We start from the raw sequence: 22,715 nt of genomic DNA, 5'->3' as shown, positions 1-22,715 counted from the left end.
AAGCCTTACATCAAACTATCTCTCTGGAGGTAAAAAGGGCACATTAAATCTTTTTCCTCCCATGACAAGAAGCATCCCGCCCCAAATGTCACCTTTACAGAGAGAGGCGCTCGTCGTCTGCCCTTCAACAAAAGCAAAGAGCCGTCCCACCATTCAGTCTGAGAGCCTTTTAATGAAAGCTGCTTCGCTACGAGCCTCCAGCCACAAAGGCTTCCTCTCAGCAACAGCTTGATGAGATCTCAGCCTATTTGTCTCGACATCACTCACCGAAAACAAACACCCCCGTCTGTCTGTGACACACTAAAGCTGTCATCAATATGGCGCGCTGGAGTGAGTACATGTACGAGCGCTCAATAAACTGCCACCACGCTGCAGGGGAGGAAGAAAGAGGCTCAAAATGGACTGATTTGGGTTACAGGGCATGCTTTTGTGAAGAGGACATTGATCAAAATTAAAGTGAACGCTTGTAAAAACAAAGCAGAAAAGTAACATTTCTCCTTCACACTTCATGCAATAGGCCACAGTTTGACTTGGTGTAAGAGCATTGACTTAGAACAGGGGTGTCAAACTCTAGGCCCGGGGGCCAAATCCGGCCCCGCGACTTCATTTTATGTGGCCCCGCAAGAGCTTGCAAAGAATATAATACGTTTATTATACCGGTTGCATGCCACTTTACAGAAGAAGGTTGCCCATAAACTACATATCCCACAATGCATCTTGTTTTGTGACATACGCACTGAAGAGACTTCTGCTTTCAGATGTAGTTAATGACTAAGTTATTATCCTATCCGATACTAATCTAATTCAGAGGCAATAATGTAATATAATACATTATTTTATATATATTTATATAGTTACAACTGGCCCTTTGAGTGCAACCTTTATGCGAATGTGGCCCGCGATGAAATTGGGTTTGACACCCCTGACTTAGAAGAACAGGTTTTTAGGAAATCTCACTTCCTTTCCCTTAGAAACCTTATGGTGTAGGAATGAGTCTCATACTAGGAAATGGTTTAGCATTTTACTAAGTCCTGGTTCCCTACTCTCAAAGTCAATGTTTTGTTGTGAATGTGGTATACGATAAAACACGATACAACACGATACAACAAGATACAACAAGATACAATAAGATACAACAAGATACAACAAGATACAACAAGATACAACACGATACAACACGATACAACACGATACAACAAGATACAACAAGATACAACAAGATACAACAAGATACAACACGATACAACACGATACAACACGATACAAGATACAACAAGATACAACAAGATACAACACGATACAACAAGATACAACACGATACAACAAGATACATCAAGATACAACAAGATACAACAAGATACAACACGATACAACAAGATACAACACGATACAACAAGATACAACAAGATACAACACGATACAACACGATACAACAAGATACATCAAGATACAACAAGATACAACAAGATACAACAAGATACAACAAGATACAAGATACAATACAATACAACAAGATACAACACGATACAACAAGATACAACAAGATACAACAAGATACAACACGATACAACACGATACAACACGATACAACACGATACAACACGATACAACAAGATACAACACGATACAATAAGATACAACACGATACAATAAGATACAACACGATACAACACGATACAACACGATACAACACGATACAACACGATACAATAAGATACAACAAGATACAACAAGATACAACACGATACAACAAGATACAACAAGATACAACAAGATACAACACGATACAACACGATACAACACGATACAACAAGATACAACAAGATACAACAAGATACAACACGATACAACACGATACAACAAGATACAACAAGATACAACAAGATACAACACGATACAACAAGATACAACAAGATACAACACGATACAACACGATACAACAAGATACAATACAATACAACAAGATACAACACGATACAACAAGATACAAGATACAATACAATACAACAAGATACAACAAGATACAACAAGATACAAGATACAATACAACAAGATACAACACGATACAACAAGATACAACAAGATACAAGATACAATACAACAAGATACAAAAAGATACAACACGATACAACAAGATACAAGATACAGGATACAATACAACAAGATACAACACGATACAACAAGATACAACAAGATACAACAAGATACAACACGATACAACACGATACAACAAGATACAACAAGATACAAGATACAATACAACAAGATACAACAAGATACAACAAGATACAACACGATACAACACGATACAACAAGATACAACAAGATACAACACGATACAACACGATACAACAAGATACAATACAATACAACAAGATACAACAAGATACAAGATACAATACAATACAATACAACAAGATACAACAAGATACAAGATACAATACAACAAGATACAACACGATACAACAAGATACAACACGATACAACAAGATACAATTCTATTCGATATGATTAGATATGATTCGATATAATTCAAAATAATACGATATGATACGGTACGGTACAGTATGGTGAAGTACGATGCGATCTGATGCGATGCATACCTTACCATAAGATACGATAAGATAAAGACCATTACGATGCGATACTATATGGTACGGTACAGTACGGCAGGGGTTCCCAAAGTGGGGGTCGCGAGATGATTACAACTTTTTTTTATCCATTTGTTAATCTTAGAATTATGAATAATAATGCGTGCATAGACAGGGGCGGACTGCCCCCCCCCCCCCCCCCCAGTTGACAGGGGTCGTCAGTCTTTTGGGAACCCCTGCAGTACGGTATAGCGCGGTACAATAAGATACGATAAGATACAGTATATTATGATACAATATGGTACAGTACAGTACGATATGGAATGTTACGATATAATACGATACAATACACAATATGATACGATACGGTGAAGTACGGTACGGCATGGTACGGTACTTATTGTAAGTCGCTTTGGATAAAAGCGTCAGCTAAATGTAATGTAATGAAACTATAAGATACAATACTAAACAATTCAGTACGTTGCGATAACATACGATACAACAGAGCATACGATAGGATACAGTAAGGTACGATGAATTAGACTACTGAATGTCATCACGGCAAAGATTAGCCGCCTTTAGCTTAGCGGTGGTGCCGTGAAGTCATGTGACCGTGCTGTAGTTCCTCTATAGCGTAAGATTAGCTTTTTACTTCTGGTGATATCAATCATCATACATTTGTTTGTCACAGATCTTATTTTGTGAAATGTAAACAAATCCAATGGAGAAACCCCGTAGATTGCGATACTAACTTCTATGACGTACATTAATGCGTAATCACTGAGCCACTTTATTAACTCCTTTTTTAGGTTTTTTCTATTAAAGGTCCCACGTCATGGCCATTTCCACTGATCATAATTCCATTGTTGAGGTCTACTAGAATAGATTTATACTGTGCAATTTTCCAAACTCACATTGGTTTCTCACAGCATCTCTGTAAAGTATGTGTATTCACTCTCTCCACTAAACGCCTCGTTGCAGCTCTCCCCCCCCCCCTCCCTGTGAGCCCAGTGTGCTCCGATTGGTCGGGACCAGTCGGGACGTTGTGAATCGCGCTGAGCTCCGTGGAGGTGTGATTTCCTTGTTTAGCGAAACACAGCCAAACTCACCCTGAGCACACACAAAGTCACAGCCGAAGTAAAAACAATAAGTGTGGCTTGATATTGAGTAAGAAAAAGGTTGATGAACGCTGAGAGGATGGGTCTGCAGAGAGGATTTCGCCGCGATCCCAACTGTCTGTTATCAGCCTGCAGCCAGGGAGGAGAGATCAGCAGAGCTGCCTGCACTGAGTGTGTGAGGAAGGCCGTGGATTGGTCAATTTGGACCAATCAGCGGGGGCTTAACGTAACGGCTCCGCGGACGTAACGTAACGGCTCCACGGATTGGTCCATTTCGTTCCGGGGACGACATGACATCATGATGTCCCCGGAAGAATCAAATGGACAGTGACGTATCTCCAACGAGGCGTTTTGGGGAGGTATTTTCTGTGTTAGAGTTTTACTCCCTACATGGTGCACTTTGAGGGTTTTGACTCTGCACACCGTTTACATGCATAAAAACCTTCATAACACAAGGGGACGGGTGATAACCGGAAAAGCATGACATGGGACCTTTAACATCCTTACAATAACCTGACTAAAGACAAGGCAATTTCCTCTCCCCAGCTCCAGAAGCTGCTCTTCTACAGAACAGTATATCTTATTACATTCCCTTAAGGCATGCTAATGGGATTATATGATGACCTTTTCCTCAAAATACTAAATTATGTATTGGTTAGTTAATTAATGTCACTTGAGTTCACTTCTTAAGGTTTCAGTGAAAAAGAGGAATTACAGTATCACTCCACAAAGAAATGTTTTTGTGAGCTTTCCCGTCCTTCATTATCCTCCATTATTAAAAAGAACAACTTAAATATTTAATGTAAGGTAGGGTATAGGAATTTAAAATAACAGTTAATCACTTGGGAGTATTTTCGTTCTAACAGTGTTATTTATACACATTATAATGTGTTAGGCAAGTATAAAAGCCTCTACATTTCTATTTAATTCATTAAAAGTAGTGTGGAGATACTCAAGATAATTTAATGTGTGAAATCAAAGGCCTCATTTGCAGTGAGGGAGGAAGGACTCAGACCTATCTCTGTTTCTTATCCTATATCTAATAGAACTGCTCGGGTCTTGATAGATTGAGTGGGAAGTTCATGAGATCTTTCTAGAGGGTCATCAAGAATAACTTGTATCCAATGACCTTCTCCCTCTCTGTCTGTGTCTGTGTATTCTCTTGTTCCGATTAACCCAGCCAAATCTTTCTTCTTGTTTTCTATCTATATCTACGCCGGGATCCGGAGTCGAGGCTGATCCTCTTGCTGTAGTCCTGTGTCCTGGATCCTCTATCCTGAGTTCTGGATTAAGTGGTGGACTTCGGGTCGTGGCTGAACCCGTCTCTGCGGTCCTGCCTTGGGTCTCGTCATGCTGCTTCCCTGATGGCTTCCACAGGATTGAGCTGACATCCTCGTGGATTCATCTTCTCATTACAGACACATGCATTTCCTAACATTCGGTCTATATGCTGTAAAATGTATTATCTTTTCGATTTACACACGGCATCTATTGCACGTCTGTCCGTCCTGGGAGAGGGATCCCTCCTCTGTTGCTCTCCCTGAGGTTTCTCCCATGTTCCCTTAAACTGTGGGTTTTCTCTGGAAGTGTTTCCTTGTACGATGTGAGGGTCTAAGAACAGAGGGTCTAAGGACAGAGGGTCTAAGAACAGAGGGTCTAAGGACAGAGGGTCTAAGGACAGAGGGTCTAAGGACAGAGGGTCTAAGGATAGAGGGTCTAAGGACAGAGGGTCTAAGGACAGAGGGTCTAAGGACAGAGGGTCTAAGGATAGAGGGTGTCTCATACTGATATTCTGAACAATCTGTGCTGTTGTATTTGCTGTAAAGTGTCTCTACTGTAGGCTATTTTTATTATATGTACAGCACTTTGGCTCCACCAAAAATCGTTTATAAATGTGCTATATAAATAAAACTTGATTTGATGTGATCTCTCATTGAAGTGAAGATACTTATACGAGAGTTTCTAAACTTACTTAAAATCAAATACAAATAAAAAAGTAGTTAATGCTTAAATTGAGCCATTGTTTGCTGAGCTCCACGCTAACATGTAAATGTTTAGGCCTAAGAAAAATTACCTACTAAATAATATGTACATTATTTATTTAAAAAAAGTTTTCAATATATCATATATCATATCAATATTTGCACTTACAATTGGTCCTGAATATTTATTTGTTTCTGTTTCCATCCATTGTTTAACTCTGAATGATGTAATAAGTGGTTATTTCTGTTGTCCTGACGCCACAATGGCACAGCCTTTTCAGGAGCATTAATGATTTGAAAGCCATTGATCGCAATTAATAATTCAAGGATTCATCAACGAGCTGCTGGCACAGATGGAGAGTTACAGAAGAATAAATACGTTGAATAATTCTAACATTGACTAAAGAGTGATCTGATAAGAAAATACATTTATAAATACAAATAAAATAAATAAATAAAGCAACAAAATCCGATTTTTAAACATTGCTAAGCAGATGTATTCAACAATGATATGCTTAATTTGTCTTTTTCTGGGTGGAGAGGAAAGTACGTGTGTGTGTGTGTCCTAGCATTACTATCCTTGTGGGGACCTAAATCTGTTTACATAGTCACGTGTGGGGACTGGCTTCCCTTATGGGGACAAAGTGGAGGTCTCCATAAGGGGAATCATTAATTTTAGGGTGAAGACTTGGTTAGGGTTAAGGTTAGGATAAGTCTCCAGTAAATGCATGTAAGTCAATGTAATGTCCCCTGAAGTGATGTAAACATGGTGTGTGTGTGTGTGTGTGTGTGTGTGTGTGTGTGTGTGTGTGTGTGTGTGTGTGTGTGTGTGTGTGTGTGTGTGTGTGAGAGAGAGAGAGGAGGGGGGAGGCTTTTAATAATGAACAGTTACGTGTTTGCAGATGAAATCTCTAACCAAAAGACATGGGAATGTAAACATTAATTGAACTGAGAACACGGAGTGGAATCCATCTTATTCCAGGCGTGCATCGGGTAATTAGGGGGATAATTATCCTGACATTTCATGTGTTTTTGGGCTCATTACTGTACAGTGTTGGGCTGCTGAACAATGTTTTCCACCTGCAGTCGAAGCAAATCCACTCAAACAGGAAAGAAAATTGGGTTGGATATATTACATTCATTAAGAACCATTTAATCTGACAGTCTATAGTTAAAGAACTTAAGAAGCAACTGAAATGATACGCATGTGTGTGGCTTCCTGACAGTGATTTAGCAATTAAATAGGTAAGTAATGCATATTTTTCGGACATAAAAGTAGTATAATTGTAGTATTGTTCTATTGTTCTAACACTGCTCAAAGTCAACAATCCTATGTAGTTAAATGTGTTTCAAACATATTAAGGTTTTTCTGCATATGTGTGTTGCTTTCTAATTTTATATTTTAAATGTAACCCTGAATATGTAAAGTGACCTTTTTAGCACACTCTATAAATAAAATATATTATTATTTATGTATTTATTACATTATAGTTTTATATTTACTTATCTATTTATTTATTTTAACACAAAATAATCAAAAGAAAAATAACATTTGACAAAAATAAAGATGTCGTGCTGACCTCCAAACAGCCCAATATAAAAGTAAAGGAAACCGATTCACACAAATCTCCAGAGGCACGAGTTCCATTTTTTTGATCGAAAGACTTTAAACTCATGTCCAATCAATTTCATGGGAGTAAAGCGTCAACACATGAAGTCTTCCGTGACTTGATATCTTTAAGGGTCTATTATTGGCCGTTTGGCGGTAGGAGGTGGGCACAGAATCGGCTGGGCTTTTTGACAAAATGCACCGTGACAGGCTGTTTCTCTTTCCAGGCTTGACCCCCTACCGGACCTTTCACACATGGTGACAGGGAGGCAAAGATTACATGACACGGGTCACTAAATATAGCAGAGAGGCTGCACTAAGGAGTAAACAAGAGAGGAAAGAAGGACTTGTTTTTCATGTATAAGGACAGTCTGTCTTTTTCCTGTCTGTTCTCTTTCTCCTCAGACATAAGGGAGTCCAATATTGTCCAACAACGTCTCCAAGGCTTGGTGATAACCAGGGCTTAATGAATTGAACAAGCCTTCCCAAATATTTGTGTCACTGCATTCTGGTAAAATAAAAATATAATGTCTAATGTGTGTGTCTTTGACATTAGCGCTGCTAGCCACCTGTGCCCTGTGCACTACGAAGCCAGTTCAACAGACCCTGGATACGTTTGAGTAATCTTAACTAACCCTAACAAACGAGATCTCGCTAAGCGGTCCCACGACGCTGGTTATCAACTCAGTAAATCAAGCCAGGGTTTCTCTCTCCAGCTGAGAGCGCGTTCACGTGAAAGGGGCGGGGTTAGCTACATTTGACCAATCACAAACAGGGACAGGTGTACTGACAGCGCAGCGTCATACTTCATTAATGAAAAGTAAACTAAGATTAGACAAATATGAACTTTAAACATCCATGACTTAAACATATACTCCAGGATACAAGCCACAGAGTTGCACCTGCAAGGAGAATACAGAACTACTCGTTAAAAAATAAACTACCGCGTGTTTCAAAGCGTACAACAGTTTTATGATACTGCCCCATCTAAGACACGAGGGGATCTGACTTTATTACATTTGAGTTGAGTGTTTCGTCAACTTAATGTGTTGCTTAAAATAATACGTCTGCATACAGTATGGGACCATGTAAGTGTTGCACGGCCAGATACGGCTCGAGAAGCTGACTCAGATCAGGACATATGATATATTATGATCGATGATCTGATTGATGATGTGATGTCTGAGCGTACTGCGATTTGGAAATTGTATTTGCCTATTTTGCAATGTTGATAACATTTAGATTAATGTGCAGCCCTAGTATCCATCCAGATTTGTGTTTCCATAAGAACAGTTTGTACTAAAATAAAGAGTTATGGGTATATTCCCCTTTCATATCCAGGCCTTTGTTTACTGGTATCATAAGACTGTGTTCCTAAAAGCAATCTAAAAAGAGCATAACTCAGCTACACAACTTTAAGACCACAATAAGCGCACAAAGGACATGACAAATCTCTCGTGTCACTACATAAAGCGAAGTAGAATCTGTCCAGACAGAGTCCATTGCAGTCCTGTGTGAAACTACAGGAGAGAGATCAGTGTGGTTTTTTTACTCCTTTGAGGGGCTTGGGATAATTACGGCTCCCAGACAAGGTCTCATCTCTCAGGTATTTTAATGCCCGCAGTCAGATCCGCCGACCTCATCGCTCCATGTAGACAGAATTAACAGCAGATGTAGTGAGACTGATCTCCATTAAGTTAAAGCAGAGACGCTGCTGGGGGTCAAAGTATACATTTGATCTCCTGTAGATCATTAACAAAGAATGGCGTTTGCTTTTAAATGGACTGGAATTATACAGTATAGCCTGTTTCCAGGATGTCCACCCTTAAAGCGCTTTTACACACAACTCAGCATCAACCCACCAAGCTGGAGCTTTTGAATTTCACTGTTTTGAATTGTAACTAATATATATATCCAAGCCTGAGCTAGTGTTGGCAAATTATGAGATTTGAGAGAAGTCTTGGATATTAGGTTCAGTCTGTGGATTGAATATTTAACCATCATTTAAACCGTTTGGACTGCTTATACCCCGTTCGATTCAACGCAGTTGATAACTAAAAATGTACCCAGTAATTTGGACCAAAGTACATTTTAACATGTTGACTGTGCAGTCATATCAATTTTGTAAATGTAATGTCAGCTGTGGCCAAGTTTGTTTTTCTCCATCAGAGAACGTCAAGCAATACATTTTGAAAAAAGCACAACACTTTGGATTTCTGATAGCTAAACCAGAAAATAAGTGGAAAACAAAGAGGACTGGATGTCAGAGAAATCAACAGGAGAAGACAGACAGGAAGTAAACACTAAAGGGAACAACAGAAGAAGACAGACAGGAAGTAAACACTAAAGGGAACAACAGAAGAAGACACACATGAAATAAACACTAAAGGGAACAGCAGAAGAAGACACACAGGAAGTAAACACTAAAGGGAACAACAGAAGAAGACACACATGAAATAAACACTAAAGGGAACAGCAGAAGAAGACACACAGGAAGTAAACACTAAAGGGAACAACAGAAGAAGACACACATGAAATAAACACTAAAGGGAACAGCAGTAAAAGACAGACAGGAAGTAAACAGTTAAGGGAACAGCAGAAGAAGACACACAGGAAGTAAACACTAAAGGGAACAGCAGAAGAAGACAGACGGGAAGCCACTCACTCTTTTTTTCTCAGCCGAAGCAATACCATCATTTTAAAATCAACCAAACCATTTTAAAATCAATATTGTGAGTCAAATAATTGAATTATTTAGTAAGTAGCCATGTAAAAATCAGGATCTTGTTATATTTTCTCATTTATCACCAGTTCTTTGCACATTATCCCTTACATTTCAAAGCTGCCTTTAATCAGAGAGTGAAATATGACTTCTCCAGGCGAGGAAACCTTTCCGGAGACCTTTGGTCCGTTGTTAAGGAAGATAAATATATCTGTGTGCGGTGGTAGCGAGGGCATTACTTGGTTAGGGAGCCACGGTGTGTTTAGGCTCGAGGCTGTTTGACTTACCCCTGTTTCGCTGCTTTGTTCTTGCTCACGTCGATGGTGGTGATGGAGTGCTTGGCTCCGGACTGCATCTCCCAGCCCACCTGCCACTGGGCGTTCCTGGACTTGGTCTCCAGCAGGTTCACCCCCTTCTTGGCTTTGACCCTGCAGGAAAGAAAATAAATGGGGTGAGTCCATTTTTATTAGCAGGGGGGTGATTTATGTGCGAGGTCAGGCCGCACACAGAGGTCAGCGCCCTCTGTGTGCGGCAGCCCTCTTTCTTGTATGGCGTCATGGCAAAAGCAATTTCACAGAATCAATAACCAGAGATGGGAAGTAGTGAAGTGCAAATACTTCGTTACTGTACTTAAGTTCATTTGTCTGGTATTAGTACTTTACTCCACTACTTATTTTTCTGACGACTTTTTACTTTCTACTTCTTACATGTTGAACACAAATACCTGTACTTTCTACTTCTTACATGTTGAACACAAATACCTGTACTTTCTACTTCTTACATGTTGAACACAAATACCTGTACTTTCTACTTCTCACATGTTGAACTCAAATACCTGTACTTTCTACTTCTTACATGTTGAACTCAAATACCTGTACTTTCTACTTCTTACATGTTGAATCCAAATACCTGTACTTTCTACTTCTCACATGTTTAACACAAATACCTGTACTTTCTACTTCTCACATGTTGAACTCAAATACCTGTACTTTCTACTTCTTACATGTTGAACTCAAATACCTGTACTTTCTACTTCTTACATGTTGAACTCAAATACCTGTACTTTCTACTTCTCACATGTTGAACTCAAATATCTGTACTTTCTACTTCTTACATGTTGAACTCAAATACCTGTACTTTCTACTTCTCACATGTTTAACACAAATACCTGTACTTTCTACTTCTCACATGTTTAACACAAATACCTGTACTTTCTACTTCTCACATGTTGAACTCAAATACCTGTACTTTCTACTTCTTACATGTGAACTCAAATACCTGTACTTTCTACTTCTTACATGTTGAACTCAAATACCTGTACTTTCTACTTCTTACATGTTGAACTCAAATACCTGTACTTTCTACTTCTTACATGTTGAATCCAAATACCTGTACTTTCTACTTCTCACATGTTTAACACAAATACCTGTACTTTCTACTTCTCACATGTTGAACTCAAATACCTGTACTTTCTACTTCTTACATGTTGAACTCAAATACCTGTACTTTCTACTTCTTACATGTTGAACTCAAATACCTGTACTTTCTACTTCTTACATGTTGAACTCAAATACCTGTACTTTCTACTCTTACATGTTGAACTCAAATACCTGTACTTTCTACTTCTTACATGTTGAACACAAATACCTGTACTTTCTACTTCTTACATGTTGAACCCAAATACCTGTACTTTCTACTTCTCACATGTTGAACTCAAATATCTGTACTTTCTACTTCTCACATGTTGAACTCAAATATCTGTACTTTCTACTTCTCACATGTTGAACCCAAATACCTGTACTTTCTACTTCTCACATGTTGAACTCAAATACCTGTACTTTCTACTTCTTACATGTTGAACTCAAATACCTGTACTTTCTACTTTCTTACATGTTGAACTCAAATACCTGTACTTTCTACTTCTTACATGTTGAACTCAAATACCTGTACTTTCTACTTCTTACATGTTGAATCCAAATACCTGTACTTTCTACTTCTCACATGTTTGAACTCAAATACCTGTACTTTCTACTTCTTACATGTTGAACTCAAATACCTGTACTTTCTACTTCTTACATGTTGAACTCAAATACCTGTACTTCTACTTCTTACATGTTGAACTCAAATATCTGTACTTTCTACTTCTACATGTTGAACTCAAATACCTGTACTTCTACTTCTTACATGTTGAACCCAAATACCTGTACTTTCTACTTCTCACATGTTGAACTCAAATACCTGTACTTTCTACTTCTCACATGTTGAACACAAATACCTGTACTTTCTACTTCTCTCATTTCCCAAACAGCTGGTTCCTTTAGTCTGAATGTGTGTTGGTGCGTGATCATTATTCTTTAGAGTCACTGCGTGCCTATTGGTTGGAACACGATCCGTGTATCCATCACTTCCTGGTCTTCTCTAAAGAAGAGGGACCAATGGAAACGTTGTCATGTTGCCGTTGTTCAGCATGGAAACATTCATTAGCTAACAATGACATTATTGTTCTATTGATATAAAGGGAGGTCAGGTACTCTTTAAAGCAGCTGCTAGGTATGGGTACTTTTTACTGAAGTACATTTCAAAGCCTCTTTACTTTTACTTGAGTAAAGAAGTTAAGTCAGTACTTCTACCAAAGTATTTTTAAACACGATTATCTGTACTTCTACTCGAGTAAAGGATGTGTGTACTTTTGCCATCTTTTTGTGATTTATGGGCGAGGTCAGCGCCCTCTTTGTGCTGCAGCTCTCCTTCTTGTATGGCGTCATGGCAAAAGCAATTTCACAGATGAATCAATAACGGAGATGAATGAAGATGATAGAGTGGTGAAACATGGGCTAGGACTACTTAAGGTCACACTGTTCACTAACAAGAGCACCAGGATTTAGACGCCACCCACTGGGTGTTTATACAGAATGAACCAGGGTTAGGAGGGTTACTTTAAAAATGTATTCCATTACAATTACAAATGATCTGTAACAAGATGTAATCAGTAACCTAATATAAGTATCACAGTTATGAAACCCCCTTAATCATATTACTTTTGGTTTACCATTTATATATATGCAAATATACAAATAAAGATATCGGAAAATAAGTATTAACGAGATGGCTACGTATATATTTCAACACAAGGGAACAATGTTACCTTCAAAAATATCAAGATATATTGCATGAAATTATAGTATTAAGTCATATTAATCTAGGGAACATTTTACTGCAAACATTTTTACTTCCACTCTACTTTTGCTGATAATACTTATACACTTAAGTAGGTTTTTAAAGCAGGACTTTTACTAACTACTGTGTGTTATTAGTATTTTACTTAAGTAAGTAACTGAATTATTTACGCACCACTGTGAATAAATATACATGACTCAACTGATGCACACAATACTTAGTACATGTAGAAGTTAGTTTAGTCAATTTATTGAACATGTCAGAAACAAAAAAATATAACAATAATATATATATTCTCTTTTTTCACTCAGATTAATAATTATAACAAAGTACCAAAAAAATAAATAATAAACAAAAAATAAAATAAAAATAATTTTCAGATAGTCTCTGTTCATGTTCAACAGGGGCAAGAAGAAGCTTAAAAAAACTTTTCTGGTCCTACCCCCTCTAACATATATTTTTCTTATAAAACCTTAGGTCATCGTCATCAGCGACATGTTTGTCTTGTTAATCTTTTTTTTTTTTCCAGAAGAAACAGGCTAATTTAAAAGCAAATCAGCTCTCCTCTTACACCTTCGGTAGTAAGTAATAACCTACATGTGTATCTATTCCAAACACATAAACAGATATGCCGCTAACAGCATGCACATACATACATTCATAACTTTAGTCCCTGCAGAGTGTCTGCATGTTCACGTACTGCGCAGGCGTGTCGGTATACAGAGCACGCACAGAACATGAATCTGAATCTGCACTCTGCGTATGTTCACCCTACAAGAACATAACTAATGTGTACATGTCCCCAAACCCGTCTGCTGAGAGGAGATAAAACCAAAGCTAAAAACAGCAAGCACATAAATAAATAGCTTCAAAAGAAAGAGAAAAAGGCAAGATATACTGAGCCTTGCAGAATTATTCACCCGCCTTACTAATGTATTGCATTCAAATCTGTCATTTCAATGATTTATTGGGGGGTTGTACTGTATGTAACAGACCCACACAAAAACGTCCAAATTGGTGAAAAGAAAAAGAGGTAGCTTGTTTAAAAAAATGACTTGAAGTGCACACCTATCACCCTATGTTCCATAAAGAGAAGGACCAAGAGACTGCAGCTGTAATTACAGTAAAACGTTTTATTAAGAAAAGCCAGGCCTCGATTTATAATTACTCACTGTTTAAGATAATCAGCAGGAGATAAAAAGGGATTTGGACTTGAACCTTAAACAGCACAAGTTAAATATTGAAAATATGTTATCTGTGAGTGTGAGTGTGTACGCAAGGTTTTCAGAGGATGATGATGATGATGATGATGATGATGATGATGATGATGATCCTGCTGCTTTCTACTTTAAAGAGGCCCTATTATGGTTTTGGGGGCTTTTCCACACTCCAACACATTGTTCGTGAGGTTAAGGTTAAGGGGGCGGGACATATCTAAACGGTTGACCAATCACAACAGAGCCGGCCAATTAAACAATCAGAGCAGACTGGGCTCTGGTTTCAGACAGAGGGTGAAAAGAGGTGCTGCTGCACAGACAGTATGAGAAAAATAAAGAGCTCGTTGAACATTAAAGCATGGAGACATGTCCCAGTCGAGACACAGGATACAAATATGAACTTGGAAATAGGGCTGCACGATATTGAAAAAAACTGACATTGCGATTTCCCCCCCCCCCCCCCCCCCCCCCCCCCTGCGATATACAGTATATTGCGATATCAAAAAATACAGGAATTGAAGAAAAGACCGTTTTTTCCCCCGCAAACCATCCTTTCTTGAACTTTAATGCTATACAATTGGTATTTGTTAACTATATTTAAGCGGATGAAGGATTTTAGTCACGGACGTCTGGATCTGGAGATATCAGAGCAACGAGCTGAGCTAGCTCGGTTAGCAGCGCCGAACTGGAGAAACACATGAAACCACTTTATTCAGTGTTTTTACCTTTAATCACCGGGTCCGTTTGCTTTGGAGATTTGATTGGTGGTTTGCTCACTCAAGTACCCCTGACATGAATGCCGCGCAAGTTTTCGTTTTGTAGCAAGAAGCAAAATAATTGTAACATGACGTGTTTGAGTTAATTTGCCTACTTAATATCGCAAGTCCTAAAAAAAAAAAAAAAAAAAAGATCGCACATCCACGCGATGTGAATATCGCGATTATCGTCACAGCCGTACTTGGAAATTAGCATAAACGTGCCTCTTTAAAAGAAGAAGCTGTGACAAAGTATTTGAAACGTTCTGTCAGCTTGGTATCAATCCATATGTGGCAGCAGTCCTTTGTGACTTTACCTAGATGTGCTATTACGGTGTCCACTGGCAGAATACCAAGTAGTAGTAAATGGGAAAAACAAAAAGCCCTCTCTTCCCGGTATCAAGAGATCCGGGTTATCCGACCGCAGCTCTGATGCTCGAGAGGTTTCCACAGACATGCAGAGACTGGAAATTATTGATTTGATGGTCTCATCTTCATGAAATACAAGACAGAGATGAATTATTAACATATTTGGCTTTTGTTTGTCTGCCCTGTGTCTACTACGCACTTCATTATACACCAGACTGGAAGACAACTTGAGCTCATACACTGCCACTAGAACCTTTCTATATTAAACAACCGATGATAAAGATATGTATATATAAGACGCTGTTTTCCAGAGGGTCGTCACTATTTGTTTTCCCTTTTCTTTATCCGACTACAATCTGTTTTTCATTTTTCAATAACCCTGATTAGTTTGCACAGACTCATACTACCTGACTGCATTTAAATTGTACTCTTAATATTAGTTTGCACACTTTTATAACGTGTATGTTTGTATTATTAGTAGAATGGTATTTTATTATAGTATTCTAACCCTTTTTAAATTTGATTCTATTTTAATTGTGTTCTATATGTTTTTGTTTAGGTAGATTTGTTTATTATTATTAACTATTCTTACCTATTTGTATGTCATGTATTTGTATTCATTCCATTTTTAACAAAAAATAATCCCAATTTGGGATAAATTAATTGTATTTAATCTAATAAATGCCACAGAATTACCGTTAAAAGTTAAGCACTATTAATAAAAGTGACACCACAAGTCTAGTTAGATATCTTTTTATATTTTATCTCTTTCTATATATTATTAATATGACACAGGTAAGTGCTTGGCTAACGCTGTACCTCGCCTCACATATGCAACAACTCTGACACTGTAATCAATATGTGTATACACTGTAACCTAGGGCCGCTCAATTAAGCGTATTTTAATCGCGATTACGATTATGGCTTGCAACGATTACGAAGACAACGTAATCGAAATAAAACGATTATTTTTTTATTATTACTTTTTTTTTTTATATATATATTTTTTTTGGTTTTTCAGTTGAATTATACTTAAAGTTCAGGGTAATCAACTGTTCAAAAAAAATTCTCCAATAAATGGATGTTTTCAAAGTCAATGAATAATCGCTTTTAATAATCGCAATTACAATTATTGACCCAAATAATCGAGACTATGATTTTTGCCATAATCGAGCAGCTCTACTGTAAATTACAAAGTAAAGAAATAAGAGCTTTCCTGCAGGCTTATCTCGGGGGATCTTAATGATTTTGTTTACAGGAAAACAGTCATATTTCTCTTCCCTTCATGACATCACTGCCTTCCCAACCACAGCTTCCTCCGGACACACTCCCTGAAAGCATCACCAAAACCATATTTTCCTCTCAACTGTCTCATCTGCATTCGACTGGCTGAAGGTTTTGAAGCCCGTGCGACATCTTCCAGATCGTCCCATTTATTTCTCTGACGGATAAAAAGTCCTGAAGTCCCGCTGAGCTGTTTCCATTTGCTACGCTAACCTGCGCTCGCTGCATCGACCGCTCATCCGTGATTTGTGAAAGCAATTGACTTTCAGCTGAAGCCGCGTCTCCGTCTGCAGACAGCTCGAACACAATCTGTGTGTTAATGTGATCACACACACTCTCCGTGTTCTCCGGCAGTATTTAACACGAGAGTAATGCAAGCTCATTACAAACAGTGTTATAATTACACAGCTTATTCACGACTTGATACAGAGGTGGGGAAATAACTCGGATGTAAGGAAACATAGCAATACTAAACTTTAAGATACTGTGTCACGAGTAATAGTTCTGCATTCAAAATCTTACTGAGGTTAAAGTATAATCGTATAGTAAAATATACCAGTAGTAAAAGTTCTCGTGAAACGTAACAATGTAATACACGACTGGATTTGTATTATTGATGCATTATTGTGTGGAAATTGGAGCTAATTTGATATTATGCACGTGTTGTGACATGTCTCCATGCTTTAATGTTCATAAGTGTGTGGGAACTCAGGGATATTTGCTTTTGCAGAACTTTTACAAAAACCTATAACGCACTACAGGACGGGTGGCGCAGTGGTCTGTGCATCCGATCATCAGATCAAGGGGTCGTGCTGGGGAACTCCAGTTCGAAACCCGCTCCCGCCCCCCTGCGTCAGGCCGGTGTGTCCTTGGGCAAGACACTTCACCTGAACTTGCTTCTGTGGGTATTGTCCACAGTATCTGACCATTGCATGTATGATATATGTGTAATGTGTGTATATGTAAAGCGCTTTGAGTCATTGCAAAAGCGCTATAATAAATGTAAGGAATTATTATTATTACTACAGGAAAAGGGAAAACCCTAAAAAGCAAAAGGGTTTTAATTTTGCTGCATGTTTTTTAAATGTGATATGAATGTGATCCGACAGAATAACGATACATGACTATGTGAAACCAACTACATCCTTGTATACTAAACCCATAAACACATAAACGAGTACTATTGCATTTCCTGTACAAAACGTGTATGTACGTCTATTTGTCCGAAATGAACCCTGAGGCAGTTCTAACATCTTCTCACATTTCCAGCTATTGCAGCTCTTATTGTCGTCTTTCATCAATCTCCCCCGTCCCGTTGTAGAAAATACAGTAATTATCCGATTCGGCGCCGCGATAGATGAAACAGAAATATGTAATGTGTAAGAACCCTGATGCAGCGTGTTGCCTTTGATGCGAGTTGAAAAGGGGAAACGTAATACCCTCAGACTCTCAGTGAAGAGGTGACCCAGTTGATACTTGATCACTGGCGTCGTAAAAAACACTGATAATAACACATTATCGTCGGGCATCACCGCCCTCGGTGTGCCTCCTGGTAAAGATGCAACCCTGGTGAGTAATTGTCATATTTATATTCATTACTGTACCTACTCTCACCAGCCACTCATCATAATCCTTTTCAGAACCAATATTTTTTAATCAGACGCCGGCCCTCTTCCACAGACTCTGGTTCGTTTTTGCACCACAGATGACCCGTGGGAGTGCAACATGAACCGGGCTCCCATTGAACAGAGTTAATGCTGATTAATGAAAGAGCATTGCAAATGGACGAGCCGTGCCGCGGTAATACACAGTCCAAATTCTCAGAATATGCCAATTCCCCGCCGCTGCTGCTGCTCAGAGAGTCAGCGAGAGCCACTTCAGAGAAGACAGAGCTATTACTTAGTGATTCCACACAGACGTCTGCCATGGCAACACCTATTAGACTGCGAGTCGGCCCGCAGACTGCTAAACAGGCCAGGCTTCGGTCACCCCGCCTCAGGTGAGACTTCTGAGCGGCCGCACTCTGATCTCCCCAGGGTTTCTTAAATGTATTCTTGTGTTAAGTGGTAGAATAATCTGGAAGGACGTCAACACACGATCAATCGGCGTTAATAGCAAGATTACTTCTTTAGGGGGTTTTCAGACTACACTTCAGATCAATTGTTATGTGTCATGACAGTGTACAGGATGTACTATACCGTACAGTAGTTCATATTAGATGTAGTGGAAGAAGAACTAGTGTCCTTTTTCATCAATTTTACATGTACATAGCTGACTTATTCCTACATGTGACTTTTCCATTGTATTACTTGCACTATTTTACCGTATGTATGTTCCTTAAAGGTGGGGTATGTCATTTATTTCAGAAACACTTGTTATATTCTTCACATCCCGATAGCAATGAATATATTAAATGCTTTGACAATAAATCAGGGTTGCCAACTCTCACGCATCTGGCGTGTGACACACGCTTTCACTCTCAATCTCACGCTCTCAGGCTGCCCAAACTATTCTCACGCCAAAAACAAAATGAACCGGTGATCGTTTTTAGTTGGTTATTTACAATGTTGAGTCGACAGCTGCTCAAGCTGTCGATCCGCTCCCTCCCCGCCCCCACCACTCTTAACAACGTGAACAGACAGCAGAGCAGTGGGATCCGGTTGGTCAATCCCCGACCCGTGTTGCGCATGCGCAGATCTGAGGTCCAGTAGAAATGATAACAAAGTAAAAGTCTGCTGCTTATTGTTCTACTCGGCCAAAATAGAGTCAAAGAGTATATGAGAGTGAGAGAGTGTTAATTAATATGTTTGGCAGTTTGGAGTAAGTCTGTAGATGTGTTTGTGTGTGTGTGTTTCATGTATCGGCCTCTCACGATAATTAATTTTGTTGGATACATTTTCCCAGAAATTATTGCGATAAACGATAATATTATCGGCACCGTTGTATGACCATTTTAGACCCCTGACATAATGATAATATATAATAATAATTCAAGTACATCCTTTCGAACTGCTAGTCACATCCTCATGTAAATGGCAATGTATCGAGGTCAGAAAAGTTATGGAGTTCATTTTTATTTATCGTACGATAAGTCAATGAATTGCTTATCAGGCACACAATAAAACAGTGGAAACAAACATGTGTTTGACTTTCATTAGTGAATGAAACTGTGTGCCCTTTATTGTCTGTGTCCAATATTGTGTATTCGCATATATATCCTATATATATGCTAAGGTCCCGCTGCTGACACGATAGTAGTCATTTAGTGCGCATATGTGTAATTAAACCCATGATATCACAATCTCACTCCAGCCAGGTACCCAAAGTTGGCAACCCTGCAATAAATACATAAAAAAAAATGTCATCTGTGGAAGCCGTGGCGCTGTAAAAAGCACGACCAATCAAGTGAGCCGGCCCGGCTAAAGTAACTGGATGGCCTACCTGCCTGTCAGCCTTCCATCGGGGCACACACTTATCTCGTGCCCTCATTGGTCATGTGCGCGTTCGTGTGTGTTGGGGGAGGGGCTCTGTGAGGAAGTCTGACGGAAGGGGCAGATGTTTTCCGGTTGTGTACTTTCAAATTCTAGCGCACTCGAGCTGGTTTCTCCAAAATGACATGCCCCACCTTTAAGTGTATTGTATGTTGCACTTCTGAATCTATTTCTCAATCAAGGCGAACGAAAAGCACATCAGAAACAAATTCTGTATATTCCAATAAATGCACATTGTACATGTTCATTACACTTATACTGGTGTTTAAGACACTACATGTAACACTTAACTGTCTGGACTCTCAACTCCTTCTTGAGACATGTGTGTTATATCAACATGCATTTAATAAATATGTCATCTAGTATTTTTAACACTCTTTAAAAACTGCACAGTTATACCCCTCATAATTTATATTCAGACATTATTTTTGCATCTTAATTTCTCTCTGTGTTTACGTATGGTACTTGACACCAAAGCAAATTCCTTTTTTGTGTAAATCTTTGTGATTAATGGTCTTCAGTCTTTGCATCCTTGACTCTTTGTTCAGCCTGCAGAGTCTCCATGTTCTTCTTTGGACACCTCTCTCTGGGCACCGACGTCCTCATGACCCATTTATGACATTTGCTGGCAGAATTAATATCGACTGCGATTTAATTTAACTGTCCGCTCTGCTGTTAATAAATAAAATATGCAAACCAGAATTAAATCATTGCTCTGAAGTCTTTAATTTCTCTTTAATGGGCTTTTTAAAGAGTATTTATTGAGCACATGTGAAGAAAGCGTCCCCAGAGGCAGAGCAGCTGGAATCTTTCGACAACATATTGAAACTGACTTATAGACTTTTATTATTTTGAATTGTGACTGTGAATAAACATGTTAATAGTCTTAAGTACATATGCATACTGTATAGGATGTATGTGTTTATCACACCGTTTATACTTGGCAGGGTTAAGGAAAAACATGTATATTTGATACGTAACCTTGGTATTAACATATTAACCCTCCTGTTGTCTTCGGGTCAAATCTGACCGATTCACTACTCTCATCATCATAACTGTTTTGTTTTACATTCGAGTGCATCAAGGCTTCATGGTATCCTTCACAGGAGACATTTGAACATATAAAATGGCTGATCACCACTTTCATTGCATTTTGGATGATTTAGTGAACTTTGTAACACCATGGTGTTCCCGGGCAAACATGACCGCCATAAAGAAAAGGAACTAGTAACCATCCAGATCAGATAAAACACGCACACACACGCACGCACGCACGCACGCACATAACCATTTGATACATTTCCCGCTCTTATGTGCCCCTCCCCCCACATGGATCACACCTGGCACAGCAATACATGTTCAGTGTCTGTTCTTTGTATATTTACTGCAGTCGTTCATGTGTACCAGTACTCTGATACAATATGTACAGTTTGAAAGGGTGGTTAATGACATTTGGTGATGATTAATGTTTTCTGTGTTAATGTAATAGCAGTTAAAACAGGACCGGTCAAATGTGACCTCGAACACCAAAGTAAGGGGGGGGGGGGGGACGAAGACAATAGGAGGGTTACGTTCAGTTCTTTATGTGGTAACAGTTATCTAAAGTTGTATGAGCCAGAAAGTGTTGATACTCAGAGTCTTTTCAAGTTTTACAAAGGGAATATATTATCTAAAGTGCATGGACCTTTATTGCACTCAAATAAACCTGGTTAATTTCCACTGAAAATATATCTTATTAATTCCCAGAGGAAATTACAAAAGATCCCTCAACACTAATTATCCGACCAAACTGCCATACAAGATGGAAGTAAGAACACTTTATATGCCGCCCATCTTCTTCCTGAAAATGTCACTAACCACTAATGTCCCTGGCACTTTAATGGTTTCATCAAATGTCCTCTGGAGTGACAAACAAGTCTTCACCCTCCGATCTGAGGCGGCAATCTTATCAATCATCTCCGGCACTTTGATATATATGGTGTTTATCTTTACAACATTAACAGCTTTGAGGTTTCCCCCCGGAAACGTGCAGCTGGAGAATCCAGGCGGGACAGGGACGCCTGCCAGAGACAGACTTATTAATGGCAGGCTGTGAAAATTAGAATAGGAGAAGCTGGGGAAATATCCCTGAGCAGATAACAAACTGCTAGTTTGCACATGACGAAGGGATGTTATTCTTGTAGATGCCGTGGTAAATATGTCTTCTAAGCATGGCATGTAACCGCAGATTCCTAGTTGGTAACCACCCACACTTCCTTACAAAACAACCAGACATAATGCCTTGGTGTTAACCTGCCATCCGCCCTGCTTTGTTCCAGCCTTACAGAGCTCTGTGATTAATACAAACAATAAAGTCACACTGTAACAGAAGAGATGAGTAAGCCCGATAATTATAGCAGA

The 22,715-nt window shown here is 38.9% G+C and overlaps 1 protein-coding gene across 1 annotated transcript in view; it reads right to left on the bottom strand.

Moving 5' to 3' along the window:
* Window positions 1-22,715, bottom strand: part of tmem132e (transmembrane protein 132E) — a 204,008-nt gene that overhangs the window by 119,466 nt on the left and 61,827 nt on the right. Inside the window, exon 2 of the mRNA XM_034098851.2 lies at window positions 10,310-10,450. Coding sequence (XP_033954742.1) covers window positions 10,310-10,450 — 141 coding nt within the window. The remainder of the gene's footprint in view (window positions 1-10,309; window positions 10,451-22,715) is intronic.

This window comes from Pseudochaenichthys georgianus, chromosome 14 (genome assembly GCF_902827115.2).
Source record: "Pseudochaenichthys georgianus chromosome 14, fPseGeo1.2, whole genome shotgun sequence".
NCBI lineage: Eukaryota > Metazoa > Chordata > Actinopteri > Perciformes > Channichthyidae > Pseudochaenichthys > Pseudochaenichthys georgianus.
Note: the sequence above shows the minus strand (reverse complement) of the source record. Positions and strands in the feature narration are given on the sequence as shown.